This window comes from Eptesicus fuscus, chromosome 6, assembly GCF_027574615.1.
Source record: "Eptesicus fuscus isolate TK198812 chromosome 6, DD_ASM_mEF_20220401, whole genome shotgun sequence".
Lineage (NCBI taxonomy): Eukaryota > Metazoa > Chordata > Mammalia > Chiroptera > Vespertilionidae > Eptesicus > Eptesicus fuscus.
Window position 1 is genome coordinate 54,498,446 of NC_072478.1, and position 19,524 is coordinate 54,517,969.

General features: G+C 36.4%; 1 protein-coding gene across 2 annotated transcripts; it reads right to left on the reverse strand.

Annotated features, from left to right (window-relative positions):
* Nucleotides 1-273: 273 nt before the first annotated feature.
* TMEM184C (transmembrane protein 184C) lies at nucleotides 274-19,343 on the reverse strand. Of its 2 annotated transcripts, XM_028151465.2 has the most exons (11): nucleotides 18,655-18,718; nucleotides 18,105-18,213; nucleotides 12,956-13,086; nucleotides 12,815-12,851; nucleotides 11,693-11,898; nucleotides 8,476-8,550; nucleotides 7,072-7,165; nucleotides 5,094-5,206; nucleotides 1,923-2,022; nucleotides 1,244-1,415; nucleotides 274-1,028 (listed from the first exon to the last, which is right to left on the reverse strand). In XM_028151465.2, the coding sequence occupies exons 2-11, from the start codon at nucleotides 18,141-18,143 to the stop codon at nucleotides 751-753; spliced, it is 1,245 nt and encodes a 414-aa protein (XP_028007266.1). In that variant the 5' UTR covers nucleotides 18,144-18,213; nucleotides 18,655-18,718; the 3' UTR covers nucleotides 274-750. The 2 variants fall into 2 exon arrangements, with proteins under 2 accessions (XP_028007266.1, XP_028007256.1); XM_028151455.2 differs by lacking the exon at nucleotides 18,105-18,213 and having other exon boundaries at nucleotides 18,655-19,343.
* Nucleotides 19,344-19,524: the final 181 nt, after the last annotated feature.

Sequence of the window (19,524 nt, forward strand, 5' to 3'; positions counted from 1 at the left end):
AGTCTTCAATCAGTTTATTTTTTTCATCTCAAAGTCATAGATAACATTAATCTATTAGCGTTAATGGAAATGATTTTTAGATAGTTGTTTTAAGATTAATAAGATTAGGTCTGAGATACTTATCCTAATAGGAATGTAAGAACTAGGTATCTTTCATTGTAGGCATATAATTTTTAACCCTTAATTTTTCTGGACTTTTTTTAATGCTATGCCTCTCTAATCAAGACCTTTTTGTTAAAACAATGATTTCTGTTTAAAGAATGAGACATAAAGTTGCAGAAAATAAATGATAAATTATTATTTATTGAAAGACATCCAGTTGAGAAATATATGGCACATGATTATGATTATGTTCCACTAATTCCTATTTCTGAATTATACTTTCTGCTAATTCCAAAGCATTATTTTCATGCAGCAGTGGTAGGAAGCATTGATTATTATTTTTTTATGACCACCCTCTTGATAAAGCATGTAACATCAAGAACTTTTAGTATAGTCATTTTCTACCATTTGAGTATGCGATACTCTAATGTGAAGAAATCTTAGAGTCTAAGTCTAGGATATTTAGACTGGTTATTTGTGACATACAAAATTTAGTTATATAAAACCAGTAGTACCTGGCTTCCGCCTATCTTTGTGTTGCAATGTTCCATCATTTATGGCTTGTCCCAAGCACAAAATCCTGAGCAATGTGATACCAGGTATTGAAGTAACATGGTAACAGTAGTGCAGTTTGTGTTCACACACTGTTCAGGAGACCACGGGTTTATCTGAAGGTTTATCTGAAGGTTCTCTTTTCTCTTCTGTAGTATCATTATATATTTCATCAGATACATCAGCTATAGTAGGGGTAGTCTGGGGAGTCAAAGTACGTCCAAATCCTTGATAGTGACCCACGGGGGAAGGCGGCACAGAAGAGGCAATAGAAATTGCATCTTGTGATGATGATGATAACAAGCTTGTATGTTCATTTTGATCTTGATCCTCGGGAAAAAATTTTTTTCTAGGATGTCCCATGACTGTCCTTCCTTTAAGGTAATAAAAAGGTTTCCAAATTAGCCAAAAAGTAAATATTCGTATTTTACCTTTATAAACTTATATGCTAAAAATAAGCTCCCCTTCCCCCTCCCTATTTGAAGAGCCTTATTGTGGTACTGCTTTAAATAAAGTCTTTTCATCTCTTATGGTTAAATTGCCCTTACAAAAGTTACCTATTTGGATAAATTCAATGACTGGTACTTACCAACATGCCTTACTTGTTCAGAAATATCATCCCTAATGTCTGAAACATCCCACATAGCGAGAAAGGAATCAAAGCATGAGCCCTCTTCTGCTTCTTGGACATACGGTTTATATGAGAAAGTGTAGTGATGAGCAATAGCAGCCAGGAACATCTCAATACAAATAATAAAGTCCTACAAGAAATCAGTCATCTTTAGTTTAAATCTAGTTTTGTAGGTAAAGGGAAAACACTACCTTTTCAAAAAACACTTCTTCCTTTTCAAAACTACTTAAGTATTTATAGCTGGGGTTTTCCTCATAAGTATAATCATTTTCCAAAATAATTATTTTTTACCTCAAAAAAAAAAAAAAAAACACGCCAAAAATTTAAATCTATTTTGCATTAACTTAGTCAAGTATTTCTTAGCAAAGTACATAGAATGCTCAATCCACTGTTCAAGGACTAAGAGAAGTGCAGAAAGATAAATTGACTAGGAATAACAAAATCTAGGTTGTATTCTTGGCTCTAAAATTAGTAATTAATGACCAATTTCTCTAGGGTTCCTCCATTTCACCTGTAAAGTGAGGATAACAGCAGTCCTATAGCCTGCACACTGTCAGGTTTAAAAGATAAAATATTTTATATAAGCACGCTTAACAAATAGTCAAGTTCTATTGAATTCAGAGAAAGCACTACTTACCTGGAGGCCTGTAGCCACAGCTTCTACAGTTCGCCATTCCCATGTGTGCTTTTCAGAAATAACGCCAACTTTTACCAACAAAGCAATAACTACAGCTTGCCTATATGTTAGGAAAAGGTAAATGCCAAATCTATATCAAGCATAAAATGAGCAATTGTTTTAAAAATACGCCATTTTAAAGTTAAACCCCAGCACAACCTGTGGACAACCACCACCACCACCACACCCTGCCTTCTCGAAGACACTGTGTGTCCATATTAAATATACTTATTTGCTTTACAAATTTACTCTTCTAGTAGAGTTTCATCACATGAATCTGAATTATGTATTCTTGGAACTTCACTGCTTAGTTTATGTCTTTTTGTTTTGAAAGTGTGTGACCTTAAATTAGATTTCAGTTCTTTCTATACACAGATAATGCCTAACACACTGCACAATAGGCACTTAAAATGAAATAAAAGGTAGCCCTGGCTGGTGTGCTCAGTGGTTAGAGCATCAGCCTGCGCACCAAAAAGGGTCACAGGTTCATTCCCCAGCTTTGGTCGTTGTCATCGGGGTGCCTGCGGGAGGCAAGCAGTTGATGTGTCTCTCTCACACTGATGTTTCTCTCTCCCTCCCTTTCACTCTCTCTAAAAAGCAATGGAAAAATATCCTCGTGAGGATTAACAAAAAATAAAAAGACAATGAAACAAAGGGTAGATACTTAAATGTTATTTATACATGTGTTAACTGATTATTCAAATTATTTTAAAAAACATTTGAAACCAGTCTTGTTTGAAGTACTGGAATTAGAGACAAACTTAAAAGGGGTCTAACTGTAACACAGGGAGTCATATTGAGCATTTCAAGCAAATCTCAGGATGTGACCCTAGGCTAAATTTAATCAGCTAATAATGAGACAGACACACTTTCATAGTTGTACAGATAAGAATATTCACTTCAATGTTGCTTGTAATGGTGAAAAAATTAGGAACAACCTAAATGCCAATAGGAGATTCGTTTAAAAGTTACATCCACACAACAGAATACTAAGCAAAACCAAAAACCTAAACAAAATTATATTTTATTTTACTGGCAAAGAATTATATCCACAATATACTGAACATGTCGTTAAGTTCTTTAAGCTTTTGTAGTATGGAACTGTTTCTATGGAGTTTTAATAACAGAATGTTAATCATTCTGGGTGGTGGGATTAAGAATTTCCCCCCCACTTTTTATATTATTTGTATGTTGTTAAATTTGATGTGTTTCTAGGCCTCTTATCATCCACCCTATAACTAAATTGGGACCATGTACAATTTTAACTGTTTTTTGTTATTGTTAATTCTCACCCGAGGATATTTTTTCCATTGATTTTTAGAGAGTGGAAGAGAGGGAGGGAGGGGGAAAGGAGGAGAGGAAGAAGAGAAGCAGAGAGAAAAATCTATGTGAGAGACACATTGACTGGTTGCCTCCACATGAGCGCTGACCAGGGTTAAGTATCAAACCTGCAACCCAGGTAAGTGCCCTTGACTGGAATCAACCCGTGACCCTTTGGTGCTCTGGCTGATGCTCTAAACCAGTAGTTCCCAACCTTTTTTTGGCCATGCCCCACCTAAGCATCTCCAAAATCCTGATGCCCCCTTGTGATATATAATTCTTATTATTCAAAAAGTGAACCCCTATTCATGTGGAGGAAGCCTAAAAGGCCATTAACTTGGTCTAAACAATCTTCCAAAGAGCATGGCATCCATGAAAGAGAAAAATAAAAGAACAAAAGGACAATTGAAGTACTGAGGAAGAAATCACTAAGCAATTGTTAAAAAAATCATAATAATATGAAGTGATATGAAAAAAATAGCAAAGTTTCAAAACATAATAGAGAACTGAAATGCATGTCACTACATCTACATACTGTATTTGAGGCCCCTCAAACCATAAGAACTGCAAAAAATTCAGTTAGTAACTCATTCTCAAATTGCCCCCCTTAAAAATCAAATTGCCCCCCCCCTGTGGGGCATGTGCCCCACGGTGGGAACCACTGCTCTAACCACTGAACCCACTGGCCAGGGCTGCCTTTAAAAATTTTTTAAATTATTTTTTTCTTTATTGATTAAGGTATTACATATGTGTCTTTATTCCCCTATTGCCCCCCACCCCCACTCATGCCCTCACCTACTAATGAATATTTTCTCACATTATTAAATATTCTATTTTACTGCAAACTGCAAAGTATTTTCTTATGTGAAAACCCCATGATTTATTTTAATGATTTCTCTAGTGTTGAGACATTTAGGTTGTTTCAAAGTATTTTCTTTTTTTTTAATTTTTAAAATGTTTTTTATTAATTTTGGAGAGAGGAACGGAGAGGGATAGATAGAAACATCGATAACTTCAATGAGAGAGACACATGGATCGGATGCTTCCTGCACAACCCTTCCACCCCTACTGGGGAGGGAGCCCGCAACCCGGGCATGTGCCCTGACCGGAAATAGAACTAGTGACTTCTTGGTTCCTGGGTTGATGCTCAACCACTGAACCCACACTGGCTGGGCTCAAATTATTTTCTTCTTATAAATGTTACAGTGGCCATCTGATTGTTTCCTTATGAAAAACCAAGAAGGGCTAAAAGAATGAACTTTTTAAAAGGTAATTAGAGACATTTTAATTCATCTTCTATATTAAAACTATTTTAAAAATCCTCCCTAGTCAAGTTTTATTGTCCTTAGGAAATGAAAACATCTTATATAATAAAAGGGTAATATGCAAATTGACCCTAACGGCAGAACGACTAGGAACTAGGAACAACCGGTTGCTATGACGTGCACAGACCACCAGGGGAGCTCCGCTCAGCCACAAGCCGGGCTGACTGCTGCGAGCGCAGCGGCAGTGGCAGGAGCCTCTCCCGCCTCCTCGGCAGCGCTATGGATGTCCGACTGTGGCTTAGGTCCGCTCCCTAAGAAGCGGGCCTAAGCCGCAGTCGGACATCCCCTGAGGGCTCCTGGGCTGCCAGAGGGATGTCTGCCAGCTTAGGCCCCCAATCCCCTGGAAAATGGGCCTAAGCCAGTAGGTGGACATCCCCCGAGGGATCCTGGACTACAAGAGGGCACAGGCTGAGCTGAGGGACCCTCCCCACCCAGTGTACAAATTTTTGTGCACCAGGCCTCTAGTTTAAGATAAAGTAATACTTACCAAAAAGACACAAAAACCACCAGCTTTACACAAAGAAACTTGCCAACAGGCTGGATTGGACTAAGTTCTTCCTTCAGTACTTTATAAAATAGCAGTAGACAGTACATGGCAAACTAGAAACAATCAAGATTAAAAATTAAACTTCTTCATTAAGAATAACTAAATATTGTGTTAGAAATATTAACCCTTTGCACTCGCTTGCTTTTTTCTCGATTCCTTTATTCTAATGCTAACCGTGTCGAGTCACACTCGACATCCGAGTGCAAAAGGTTAAAGTTATAAAGCAGAGACCTGGTACAGAGTAATGTTTCATGCAAATTTTTCTAAAGTTTATTATGGTATTTTTAGATTAACAACAAGCTTTTATAGTTTACTGTGGATGAATATACATGATATGAAATTTCTCAGAAGAGATGTATAACATTTCCCCTGAAAATGGTTTTAAGCATTCACTTATTGGGGCCCAGAAACAATGAACAAATGATGGCCATGCATAGAAGAAATTAAAACATTATCTGCTTATAAATTATCACTAATTTTATAAGAGTTGAGCTATTCATTATAAGTCATATTAAAAAAGTACTTTTCAATAAAACTGTAACCATGATATCTGAAAGTAAGGAATCAGGGAAAGAATTTTTCTCGAGGGCAGTATATTAATCCAGCTGAATTTATTTTTATATAATAAATGCTCAAGACTTAACTATTGAAAAAAATTAGTTGTAATGACCTAATGTAGTGTTGCATAGCAGTAAACATTCTTCTAAAAGTTTACTTTTTCCATTAAAATAATAAAATGCTAACTTAAGATATTTAGAATATCAAAACAGTAACATATTAAGTTGCTCATAGGCCCATCATCCAACTAAAATGGTTTTTAACAGGCATCATCAACTAAAAACAAAATTTTGTTGCCTGATTATTCCCTCTACCTTAACCTTACTTTCCATAAGTTTCATAAAAATTATTTTTAATAACTGCCAAATATTTTGGCCAGTGGAAGGACCATAGTATATTTCACCAGTCCCCAACACTGGGTTTAGGATTGTTTTCACCCTTTCGCTATTACAAACAAGAGTAGGATCCCGGATTGTGAGAGGGCACAGGCTAAGCTGAGAGACACCCAACCCCCCTGTGCACAAATTTCATGCACCGGGCCTCTAGATACAATGACAATCAAAGCATAAGTACTTCTGACCATTACTTGAGGATGCATTCCCAGAAATGGAATTACCGGTCCCAAAGAATATAAACGTGAGAAAGCTTTGAATACACAGGCATTTGGTTAAAAAAATTTTTTTTTAATTTTATTTTTAGAGAGAGAGAGAAACATTGACTTGTTTCAAATCTATCCATGCACCCATTAGTTGATGCTTGTATGTGCCCTGACTTGGGATTGAACCTGCAACCTAGGTGTATTGGGATGACTTTCTAACCAACTGAGCTACACAGCCAAGGCTAAAACCACACATGCATGCCACATAATCTAAATTACTATTTTGCTGAAAGTATTAAAAGATTTTAAATAAAGTGTACATTAAGTTGAAAGTATCAGATAATTATATATTTGAGCATTTCAGTATCTAGAACATATTTTTTTTAAACTTAGCATTCTCAATTTGTCTTTAATTCCAAATATATGAAAGAATCTTACTGAATATGCCTAGGATACGTGTTTTTTTTTTTTTTTTTAAGGGAGGGAATTGTGCTTTTATTTATGACATATCCACAAATTGTGCAATAAGTACCCAGAACCAAATGAACAAACACGATAAGCAGGTTAAGATATAAGTCACCAAATAATTAACAAAGATATTATACCTTTATATATGTATAAAGATATGTTACAGTTTCTTGAAATTCTTCCTATAAATCTAATTTCAAGATAAAAAAGTAACAAGCTTTATTCCCAAAGAAACTTTCCCTAAGAATCTAGAGTTGTAAATACTAATTTAGTACAGTTAGAATGCGTACTTACCAATTGTGACATATTGTTTATAATAACCAAGTAAGTCCAAGCATTTGAAAAACTGAAGTTGCCTTCATCATATACACCAAGCAGCTCACAGATTCTAAATATGATAAAAATGAGACTTTATGATTAACTAATAAATACAGCATGGACAGCAATACTTACATTTAGAAGTCAGTTTATTTAAAAGACCCTATAGATAATTACTTGATTTTGTCATAGAGGTGGTTCAAAAAATAAAAATATTTTTTTCTATAAATGTTACATGATTGTACCTCCAACTTGAAGTAAATCCAAAGTAAGACACAAACATTGAACTGGAAAGGTTAGTTATATATAGATTCAAAAAAATTATGCTGCCTTATTTTCAAAAGCTTGATTGTTATAAAATGCAGGTCTGTAAGTACAACTCTAATGTTTTCACCCAAATTATCTTGGAAGTAAATTTTTTTTTTAAAGAATAGTTTACTGATTTTTAGAGAAGGGAAAAGAGAGAAATATTAATATGAGAGTGTAACATGGATGAGCTGTCTCCTGCATGCCCTACCGGTGATTGAGCCCACAACCTGGGCATCTGCCCTGTTCGGGAATCAAACCAACAACCTTTCTGGTGCACGGGATGATGCCCAACCGAGCCACACAGGCCAGGGCTTGGAGGTAAATTTTATGAAGACCCACATCTAAGTATTAACTTATATGATTACCTAGTTTCTAAACTGCAGAAAATAAAGCATACCTTCATAAATAACTGAATTAGTCTTAACTCTAAGGTAAATATCACTAAAAATTGCTATCTCAAAGGTAGAATAAAGAATTGAATATTTCTCTCCTTTGTCTTCCCTTTCTTCCTCTGTAACCATGCAGAATGTTAATGACTAGCAGATAAAACATGTAATCTACCTGCTTTACATTATTTGATGTTTTTAAATTTTTAGGGAATAATTGTTACCAAGTAGCTTAATTTTACCTCAAGTGCTAAGCCTTGACGAAATTATTAAAAAATAAAAATATGATTTCTTCTTTGGAATATAGTGTTCATATTCTAACTTAACTATTTAGAAAATAAAACCATGCAATGAATCTAAAGTAGCACACTTTAACTTCATGTAATAGATGTTTCTGTAAAGCTATGTGAACTAGTATTTAAAAAAGAAAGTATTTTTTAAATGATTTCCGGAAAGCTCTAGAGAGAATGTTATTTAGAAGAATTCTGTGGCAAATCTTTGCCTATAAATGGTCACCTGATTTCATATAGTTGGGTTTCTATATATTGTGTTTTTTCAATAAGACTACACTTGTGTTATAAACAAGTAAATTAACATTCTTTATATGTTTTTCTACTCAGTTGTACCACATAAGAGCATGAGGATTTAAAAAAAATAAACGATAATATAAGCTCTATGTACTTACAAAGCAATGATGGTGGTGAATGGTCTGACAACTGTATACTGCAACACACCCAGTTTGCACCTAAACAGCAATACTCTGCCAAAGAAAAAGAACTTAGTATTTTCAACTACTCATTTAAATAGTACCAGATTTTCTCCAAAGCTCCCAAATTATAATCACTTTGACAAATGATGCCATATTTATATTTAATTCTTTTAACTTAGTCATTCTAAATGGCGACTGGGGAAGAATGTGGGTGGTAGCAAACAAATTATTGAGATACTATTTTTAAAATTATTTGACAACTACATCTTCTGCAGGACCCCCTTTCTGTGTATAGTGTCAAATTCGTGCTGCACAGATCAAAAGGAAAAACGTGAGTCCGTGTGTTTCTGGAAAGAAAACTGACTAACAAATGAATTGCGTGTGTGCATGCGTATGTGAAAGCATGCACACACGCAAGTTAGGAAGTATCATTTACATTTTAGGGTTCAGTTTCCTGTCAAGTTTGGTAGTTAAGTGGCACTCCAGAGACTATCACTGACTAGATACTCTGAAAGGACAAAATAAAAATCCTATATAAACAGTTTTTATTCCATTGCTGGGCTCACTCAAATACAGAGGAAATTTCACAAGCAGTAACAAACAAAAACAAAAAAGTCCCAAAATACAACTACCAAAAAAAGGCTTTCCACCTGGGAGCCTTGTGTAAGTCTTAAAAGACCAAGCGGATTTGAGAACAAATGCTTATTTAGCACTCCTATCAGGAAAACTGGTTATCACTGTCATGTATTATGAATCCCCTAACTTAAATATTACATCTAGAATGAGAATATTGTGAGTCTGGTATGCAGACCTTCAGATGCTGTGTTACTAGGTCTGAATAACTCTTGGGGTTTTGTGTGCTGAGAGCCTTCCCTGTGCAAGGGTGGTTCACTCCCACTTACAAGCAAGCATGCTCCCTGTGGTGGTGTCTAGGAGTTGTACTTGGGCTTGTTGCAAGATCTCTTGATGAGCATCCTTTGGCTGTATGTGGTGTGCTTCCTGTCCCATAAGCTTTACAAAGCTTAAGTTGGAGCTGGTTAAACCTATAGTATTCTATGAGTTGAGTGCCACACCAAACCTGAGACCATTAAGGGTGACTACACAGATGGATTGAATAGCCAATTAGATACCATTAAAAGCTGTGGAGAATTAATGGACTACAAGATTTATCTGAAAGAATTGCTGAGACAAAGAGACAATGTGAATGAGAGTTACAAAGAATGAAATAGAATCAATTCTAACATATAATCAGAGTTACAAAAGACTGAGTAGAGGAAAGGCAACATCAGAAGAGATTATCGCTGAGAACTTTTCAGAACTGATGAAAAACATGAATTTGTAAGATTGAGGCACACTGTAAATTAAGCAGGACTAAAAACAAAACAAAAAAACCTAGATACTTCATAAACTGCAAAACATCAAAGACAGATAAGGTCTTAAATGCCGTTGGGAGACAGGTCACCTATAATGGAAAGACAATTAGATTGACAGTAGAGGGTTAACAGTAAAAACTGAAGCCAGAATTAGGTGGAATAAACTCTTCAAAATGCTCGGAGAAAATTCCTGTCAACATAAGAAGTACATCCAGCAAAACTATCTTTCAAGAATTACATCCAGCAAAACTATCTTTCAAGAATGAGGGCAAAGATACTTTGGATAAGTATAAAACTAAAGAAATTTTTAAAATACTTTTAAGGAAGTGATTCTAGGCAGATGAAGAACTGAGATGCAAGGAGTGAATGTAGAACTTAAAAGTGAAGTGTATAGTTTCAAATGTATGTTAAAAAAAGGAAGAAAGGCTGTAAATTAAAAAGCTAAGGCTCTAATATGTTAGGAAAAGAACAAAGTAAACCAAAAGAAATGAAAAAGGAAAAAACAGAGCAAAAATAATGGAATAGAAAACAAATACACTCTAGAGAGACTCAACAAAACAAAAAATCAATCCTTAAGAAAACTAGAACTTCTGGCAAGATTTCTCAAGAAAAAGATAAAGATACTAGTAACATTAGAAATGGAAAAGGAGTCATCACAATAGATCCAAAAGAGATGAAGTTATAAACTAATGTATGCCCATATATTTTAAACTTTATCTATTCTGCCCAATTCCTAAAAACTATAATTAAAAACACACACACGATTCCAGAAACAACAGGAAGCCTGACTAGTTCTATAATGTCACCCCACAATGAAAAGTCCAGGCCTAATCTTTCAAGGTATAGGTCACAATCTCTTCTTGTAATCCTATATAATAAAAGGCTAATATGCAAATCAACCAAACAGAGGAACTATCTGTTCCTATGACTGTCCCTATGATGTGCACTGACCACCAGGGGACAGACGCTCAATGCAGGAGCTGTCCCCTGGTGGTCAGTGCACTCCCACAGGGAGAACGCTGCTCAGCCAGAAGCCCTCCCGCCTCCGCCGCAGCGCTAAGGATGTCCAACTGACAGCTTAGGCCCACTCCCCATCAGTCAGACATCTCCCAAGGGATCCCGGATTGCGAGAGGGCACAGGCTGGGCTGAGGACCACCCCCCCCCCCCAACCCAGGGCACGAATTTCGTGCACCGGGCCTCTAATAGACAAATAAAAGGCAGTAATTGCTATTCAAGCAGTATAGCCTGGATATCAAAACCAAACAGGGAAGGTATAAGAAAGAAAACTAGTAGTCCAATTTTACTCATGTAAAAATTCTAAACAAAATATTAGCAAACCAGATCTTGTAGAAAACCAGATGATACATCATAACCACTTTAAATTTATCCTTGAAAGCAAGTTTTTAATTTTAGAAAATTCATGAATCTAATTCACTACATTATTAGGTTAAAGGCGAAAAACCATGATCATTTCACTAGATATAAAAAAAGCATTTGATTTTGTCATTAACTAGTTTTATCATCTTGAGTAAATTAATTTCTGCAGACCCTGGTTTCCAATTGTAAAAGGGTGTTAATGAAATGATTTCTAAGGTTTACACCCACAATATTTTAAGTTTTCTATTTAGAATGAATAATGTAAAAGAAACTATGTGTGGATTATAAAAATGTGTTGTTTTAGTCTTCAAACTTGACTATGAACTACTCAAGGTTAGGGACTCAGATTACTTTGTCCTGCTCATAGTACTTAACACAGCTTTGCAGACTGACAGCTTAAATAAAACCAAAACATAAAAGAACTAAAACAAAGCATACTTACTCTCCCATAGTCCATGGTGGACAGCAACATAAAGGAGGGAAATGTTTCTGTTGATCTTTGGCTTCAAGGATTAATACCAGATTCGGATACCGGTTAGTTAGATAATTGGTAAGGAATCCCATAAAGTTGTAAATGACATAAGCTTCATAACATTCTCTGCAGGTATCCACATATATTGCAATGCTGGGATATTTCAAAGCTACCCACTATAAAAAAAGCACAGATGTTAAAAATAGTTTCAGCTAAGATAAAATGAATTACCACTCCAATTCATGATATTCAAAATAAACTAATTTTTGAACTTGCCACATATTGACATCAAACTTTTGAAAATTTATTATTATAAGGGCTACCAGACAATCTGTGAGATGAATTTCTAAAAGCAGTAAACATTTTGGATATTAGTAAATGAAAACGTCCATGTTTGGGGGTAAATAATGAATATGAAGAAAGAAGCTAAATTACATTCACTTGGGTTTTTAAATAAAACCTGAAATTTTTCTTGACATGATCATAGAAAATGCTGTGAAAAACATTTCCTTTATATTGAATCAAATTAAAGCAGTCACCTGTAAAAACTGTGCTAGGATCCATTGGGAAGGTTTTTTTGTTGTTGAAATAAAAGATTTAGTAAGTAAAAAGGATGATGATATCAATTTAAACATTGCATTCTTTTAGGGCGAAGAGCTACTAATCTGAAATTTTAAAAGATCAAGCAAAGAAAACAGCTATAGTTTTTGTTGTGTTTATTTATTTATTTTTTTTAAAATAAGAGAACGTTTATTTAGAAAATCATCACAGAGGTAGGAGTGAGTGGTAGAAGAAATGGGCTCAGGAGAGAATGGACCTGGGGGCAGGAGGAAGAAGAGGGGAAGGGGAAAGGTGAGGGCATGCTCAGGGGAGATGGATAACAGCTATAGATTTTAAAAAATGTTAAATATCTGCCTTTTCTATTGTCGTACTTTACCTTCTTTATCAACATTGAAAACAAGTGAACCTTTTCACTTTTCTTCTTAATTTGATTCTTACTGTCAAATACTTTCATTACTTTAAGCATTCTGCAAGTATATTAGTATCTTCAAAAAAGTCCTTAGTTAATGAGATAAAATGAAACATACTTACACTATCTAAACTGTATATGGGTACCATCCAAAGAATCCTATTTGAAGAGCAAAACATAAATTAAAAACATTTTACATTATATTTATGAAGTAAGCCAACAACAACACTAATACAGTAGATTCAAAATATGTTAAGATTTACCTTATTATTGGTTTCTGTAGTTCAGGTTGTGTATAATGCACTAAATGTTGCAATATCCCCCATAGTGATATAGGTATAGTCAACAACAAAAATATTCCAGCAATAAACCAAGCCTTGGTGTGTATTCCAACCTTAAGAAGCAGAAGAACACGCTAGTATCAATTCTCTGATAGTAAAAGGGCTAAATATTTTTATTTTTTAAATTTCCATTTATTTAATTATTAATGGGGCTTAATATTTTCCAAATGACTAATAGCCATTTCTTATTTATTCTTTAATAAGCAGCCTATTCTTACTTTTGTAGAGGGAGGGGGCAGAATTTTCCTCATAGGATTGAGCATTTTTCCTCATGGGGCCCTTTGTAATAGTGTTGTGTACATTAACAATGTTAACATCATTTCATTTTCCCTCAGCTGATTTGGCCTTTAGAGTTGATTATTGTGTTTGGAGATATACAGAATTTTCAAATTTTCTACACAACTCAAATCTAAAAATCTTTATATGGTTTACTCCTTTGCTTTTATATCTAGAAAGTTCAAAACCTACCTACATTTTCTGCAAATTCTGTTACACGTTAGTAGAACATTTACTGAATGCTGACTATATCAGATACTTTAACATGCATTAAGTCTTTTAACCCTCCTGTTTGATAAATAATGCAACAACTACTGTTCAAGTAAACTGTATTAATCTATGCTATCCCTTTTATACATAACAATATCAACTCAGGATATTACACTCAAAAAAGCTCTAATTTCTCTTTTAGGTCAATATCTGATCAATATTCTATTCTATAAAAGCTTAATTTCTAAAAATATACTTTGAATTATCTAATCCTAGATAGAGTTAGAGTTGCAGTAAGGCACATACTTTTTGATAAAAACCAATTTATTTGAACCTCTGTTCTATCTGAGGTGCACTTGAGAATGAATTTTATACTAACTTGGACTCTTGCCTTAAAGAGTGTGAATTCTTTTAATTAAAAAAAAAAGCAAATGCTAACTTTTTAAAAGAAAAAATGTTGGCATTTATTTTTGGTACTTGAGGTATTTGAGCAGTTAATTAAAATAGAACTGAAGTCCACAACTTCTAGTTTTATAGTTTTGAACAGAAAAAGGCGGTCAAAGATTAAAGAAGCAGAAAACAAAAGAATACAGACAAATACATTTTTATAACAATAAATTCCTACATTAAACTGTATGGAGAACTTGAAAAGCAAATATGAAAGCCTTGCTGACTGCTGGAGATTACTCAAAGCAGTAAGTGAAAGGCAAACATGTGGAGTTGAAGATTCTGAAAGGAATGTCTGAGCAATCATATTCCAGGGATTTCTGCTTGACTAAATGCTATTTAAAAGTGAGTATTCATTTTAGTGATGACCTAAAGTAATAATAAAAATAAAAGCACATTTTAGATCTTTTCTATTATAAGGTGATCACTAGGAACAGTATTGCCACATAATTTTAATGCCCACAGTTGTCTTTATGATTGCCTTAGTGCCAAAAAGTAGAACTTGGCAGTAGATATGAGAAAAATCATGTGTCTGTGACTAATAAAGGCAAAGTGACCTCAGCGTGCTGTAAGGGAAAAAGTTCTTTTTCAAACGATCAGAAAAGAAGTGACTAGATAATTGAGTCATTTCAGTATAGTGATGACAGATTTAAAATATCTTGCATCATGGAGTTAGTACCATTTTTACATTGCCAGTGGTAGTTGAGTTTCATCTGTACACATTAATGCCATTAATTTAAATCACTGGTTTTACAGTTGTTTTAATTTTTGAACTATATAAAAAGCCATATGTATAAGAAATTTAAATTCTTTGATGCATATTTAAGCAACATAATAAAATAAGTCAACTCTAGGTATCTGTAGAAATTAATATAATTATTACATTGACTTTAATTTAATTTACATTTATCTCTGAATTATGCACACTTGAGACACACTGACATAAGGATACCATTAACATTATTACATTTCTCAGCCATGAGTAGGGTTTCCTGGCTCACAAAACAAGGGAGAGATAAGCAGCGGAGATCCCCCCCCCCCCCCCACACACACACACACTAAGGTAACTTGAAGAAAGAGAGGAAAGAAAAGACCATTAAAGATGAGCATCCAGGAGTGAGATAATTGTCCCTCAGTGGAATGCTTTCAGAGCAGAGTACAGAGGAATAGGAGAGCGTTTTCCCCAATCCTCCTGAGGGGAAGAGAGAAGCACTAACATAGAAGGTAGCTACTTGGGGCATGAAGACCAGGGCGCAGAGTAAAATGACTGCAGAGCATCGTGACATTTGTGCATTTAATTTACTTGACTTCAAGTATACATACTTGGCCAAGTAAGAGAGTGAAAGAAATAGCTTAAATAGTGCAGATGGTCATCTTGCCATTCCAAAAAATGTGTGCGCCCTACTATGGCCATGTGACCAGCTTTAGGAACCTCCTGTTTTCTACAATCTCAGTTCCCATCGATTTCAGTGTGAGTACTGTGATTCTAGTGTTTAAAGACATGTATTTTTATACAAAACTGTCTCTAAATATCAACTACTTTATCTAGGGCTCAGGCAGATGCTACAGCTTTGCCTTAGGTGTTCAATTGAGAACCTAATCCCAACTGAGATGTTACTCCAGAAGAAAAAGAATTGCTGCTCCAATGCAAGAACAGTGATGCCATTTTAAAAACAACTGTGTTAATTAGGACTTACTGAGCACCTACTATGTGCTGAGCAGAGTGTTAAGCGTTTTGGATACACAAACTCATTTAGTGAATAATGATGACAAGAATGATAAAGGTAATTAATATTTGTAGAGAGCACTTTACCACAATGTCGCTTTAGCCACTTATCTCAGTTTTCATTTCTATAGAATGAAGATAATACCTATGCTTCCAGGTTACTAAGAATGTTAAATAAAATTATACCCAAATATTGGGAACATGCTATAGCTAAGTGTTTAGAACCTTAAAAACCAAAACACAACAAGGGGGGAAAAAAACCTGCTCTCCTAATCCCACACCCCTATCCACTATGCTATTCATTTCTTAGGTCCCCTTGGGAGTCAAAATACTCAAAACAAAAATGAACAAAACTTGTCTTCATATCTTGATTCCACTTCTTTACCCCACCACATTCATTTTTCAAACAACTCTCTCTAGTTTCAGCCATTACATTTCCATTGAACCATTATTAGGGTCACTATAAAATGACATTTCTATCTTGTGAAAGTCAATGCACGGCTCAACACCAGAAACACACCTTTCCTAGCACTGCACTTCCCCTCTGGCTGCTACTCGTTTTGTTTTTTAAGTTCCTGTTCTTCTAACCTCTAACTCTTCTGACCTCTAACTCTTGGTGCTAGGTCCTTGGCCTTTTCTTCTTCCTTACAATGACATTCATCTTTATGGCTTGAAACACCATCTACGTTCCAACAACTCCCATTAGTGCAATGGCCTTAAGGAGGGTGCATGCCCATCCTCATGACTGAGCAAGGCTTAGGTGAAAACTCATGAATTGAGAAAAGTCACAGGGGGATGGAGTGAAGTTGGTGTCAGGTCACGTTGGGCCTTAATGGCCATAGTTAGGGATACTGACTTTTAATCTGGGACTAGGAGTGACTGGAAAACTTTGAAAAGAGGACACACATAGTGTAATTTTAATGTGTTTTTAAAAAATATATTTTATTGATTTTTTTACAGAGAGGAAGGGAGAGGGATAGAGAGTCAGAAACATCGATGAGAAACATCGATCAGCTGCCTCCTGCACATACTGGGGATGTACCCCCAACCAAGGTACATGCCCTTGACCAGAATTGAACCTGGGACCCGTAGGCCGACGCTCTATCCACTGAGCCAAACCAGTTAGGGCTAATTTTAATGTTTTAATTCAAGACTTTTGCTGGTGTGTTGAGGATAATCCAGGCAAAACATGATAAGAATTCCACTCAGGGTGTTAGCAGTGGAGACTGCAGATTAAAATTTTCCTTAAAAGCTAGCACTTAAAAAACTAGTTGAAACCAACAACTGAGAAGTCTTAAAATAGGTTGCTACTATGCATATCATTAACCATAAAAGTATTTCCTATACCATACTCCAAACAAATACTTCAAAGTAAAAAATCCCCATTGGTATTAAGATGTCTTTGGTAAACAAATTATGGAAAAACCTAAATATCCAACAAATAGGACATATTTAATGTGGTTGAATGGGATATTAACATTAAAAATAACTATATGGCCCTGGCTGATTTGGCTCAGTGGACAGAGCGTCAGCCTGTGGACTGAAGGGTCCTGGGTTGGATTCCAGTCAAGGGCATATGCCCAGTGGGGGGCATGCAGGAGGCAGCCGATCAATGATTTTCTCTCATCATTGATGTTTCTATCTCTCTCTCCCTCTCCCTTCCTCTCTGAAATCAATAAAAATATATTAAAAAAATAATAAATAAAAATAACTATATGGACTATGCCAGTATGGGAAAAGAAACAAAAAATAATTTAGTGAACATGCAGAAAACAAATGTATATTAAATACATTTTGTTTACTTATGTAAAAATCATTTCCACAATTAAAGGCCTCAAATTGAAGGTATGAAGAAATACAAGTTGGGTTGCAGGCTTGATCCCTGGCCCCGGTCCAGTGTGCAGGAGGCAACCAATGGATGTGTCTCTCTTACATCGATGTGTCTCTTTATCTCTCCCCTTCCCTTCCACTCTCTCAAAATCAATGGAAAAATATCCTCGGGTAAGGATTAAAACAACAATAATAACAAGTAACAAAAGTATAAGTTGGCAATTACAAAATAGTCATGGGGATATAAGGTACAGCATATGGAATATAGTCAATAATAGTGTAATAATTATGTATGGTGTCAGATGGGTGCAAGCTTATTGAGATGATCACTTTGTAAGTAATATAAACATCTAACCACTATGCTGTACACCTGAAACTAATATAATATTGAATGTCAACTGTAGTTGAAAAAAACAACCAACCCAAAACATATAAATAAAAGACCTCAAACAGCCATGGTCTTGTCATAGGTCTTGTAAAATAGGTGTTTCTAACTAAAAGTACTTCCTGGTTATTTTAAACTTAGAATTTAAAGTTCATTATACAATTTCTATAAAGTACATATCTTAGTTAAGTATTTACCTTGGGTTCTTCCAGCTTGTAGTACTTTACTGATGTCATAATAAGAATATGACATCAAAAAATATACAAGGGACTTTTTGCAAAACCTTTGTTGGTTAAGAGTTAATTTCTAAAGTAAAAACAAACAACAAAGTTAAACCAACTAGAATCTTTTAATTCAGGAAGCTAATTAAATGCTAATAAAAGTCAATACATGGTTTTCAAGGTAGTTTATATGAACAAGTCCAACCTCTTAACAGATCAGACTTAAGGAATACAATTCCCTTACTTTCAAGGAACTGATGAATACTTGCAGAACAAAAGCGTGCTCTCTTACACAGCTACCTTAATACATCCTAACTATGTTCTCGACCAGGTCCTACCTCCACCTGTGTCATGCTTCGAAAAACTATGCACAAGGAAACAGACAGGCTTATATCCTAACACTGGGCTCATTTACATGATATGGTTTTCAGGATATCAAGTCTGGGGCATTCAGGGTGAAAATGGGCAACCTAAGACGGGCAGGAAGGTAGAAGAAAGGGTAGAGCCGAGGGTGCAGGCCCCTTACCTGCAGCTTCTGCAATTCCCACACGCAAAGGGGAACCGCGACCATTATGACCACCAGGTAGATGACCGCCACTAAAGGCCGAATCCATTGTCTCCAGTTCGTCCAGGTACAAGTGCAAGGCATGTCTCCGCATAAATGAGCTCCGAGTAGCAAGGAAAAGGGGCTCGAAGGAGGTTTAGATGGGGAGCCCTGTTCTTTGGCTGTTTTACCAACTCGCATGCTACGGAGAAACTGCTGTTGGGCGACTTTACCAGCGGCGGGAGCCGCCTCCTCGGCCTGCGCTGTGTTTTCTGCTGCAGCTGCGGCCACGGCGGCCGCTCTGGGTGCTACCGGGGAGCCGGCCGGGCTGCATCCTTCCTTCCCCACGCCGCATCTACCCAGTTCTTCCGCGGCGGGGACCCCGGGCGGAGCCGCCGCCCTCACCTGGGGATCGCCCCGAGCTCCGCCTGCACCATGGCCTGGAGGGCTGCGCCGAACAGGACCGGCTGCTAAGGTTCCTGCACACAGCTTGCTTCTGCCTCGCAGCTGCCGGCCCACTCGCTTTTTCCTCGGGTGGCCAAGCCTCCTACCTCCTGGGCTCGCAGGGGTCCCTGCGCCCTTTTCTTCTGATAAATAGAAGGGGAGGCTCAAACTCTCCAGACCCACGATTGCCTCACCTGCTCCTTGGGGCCACCCTCCCAAGGCGGAACCCAGGGCCAAACCTTGGCTTCAGCCCCAGGGGCCTGAGATCGGTGATTGGTCAAAAGTGCCAAGCTGGGCCCGCCCTATCCGGTTCGCTTTGCACTCTCCGATTGGCCGTTTGCTGGGAGGGGCGGGGCTGTGAGGAGGCGTGTCAAGGTCAGACGCTTGGAAGAAGGGAAGGGGGCGTGG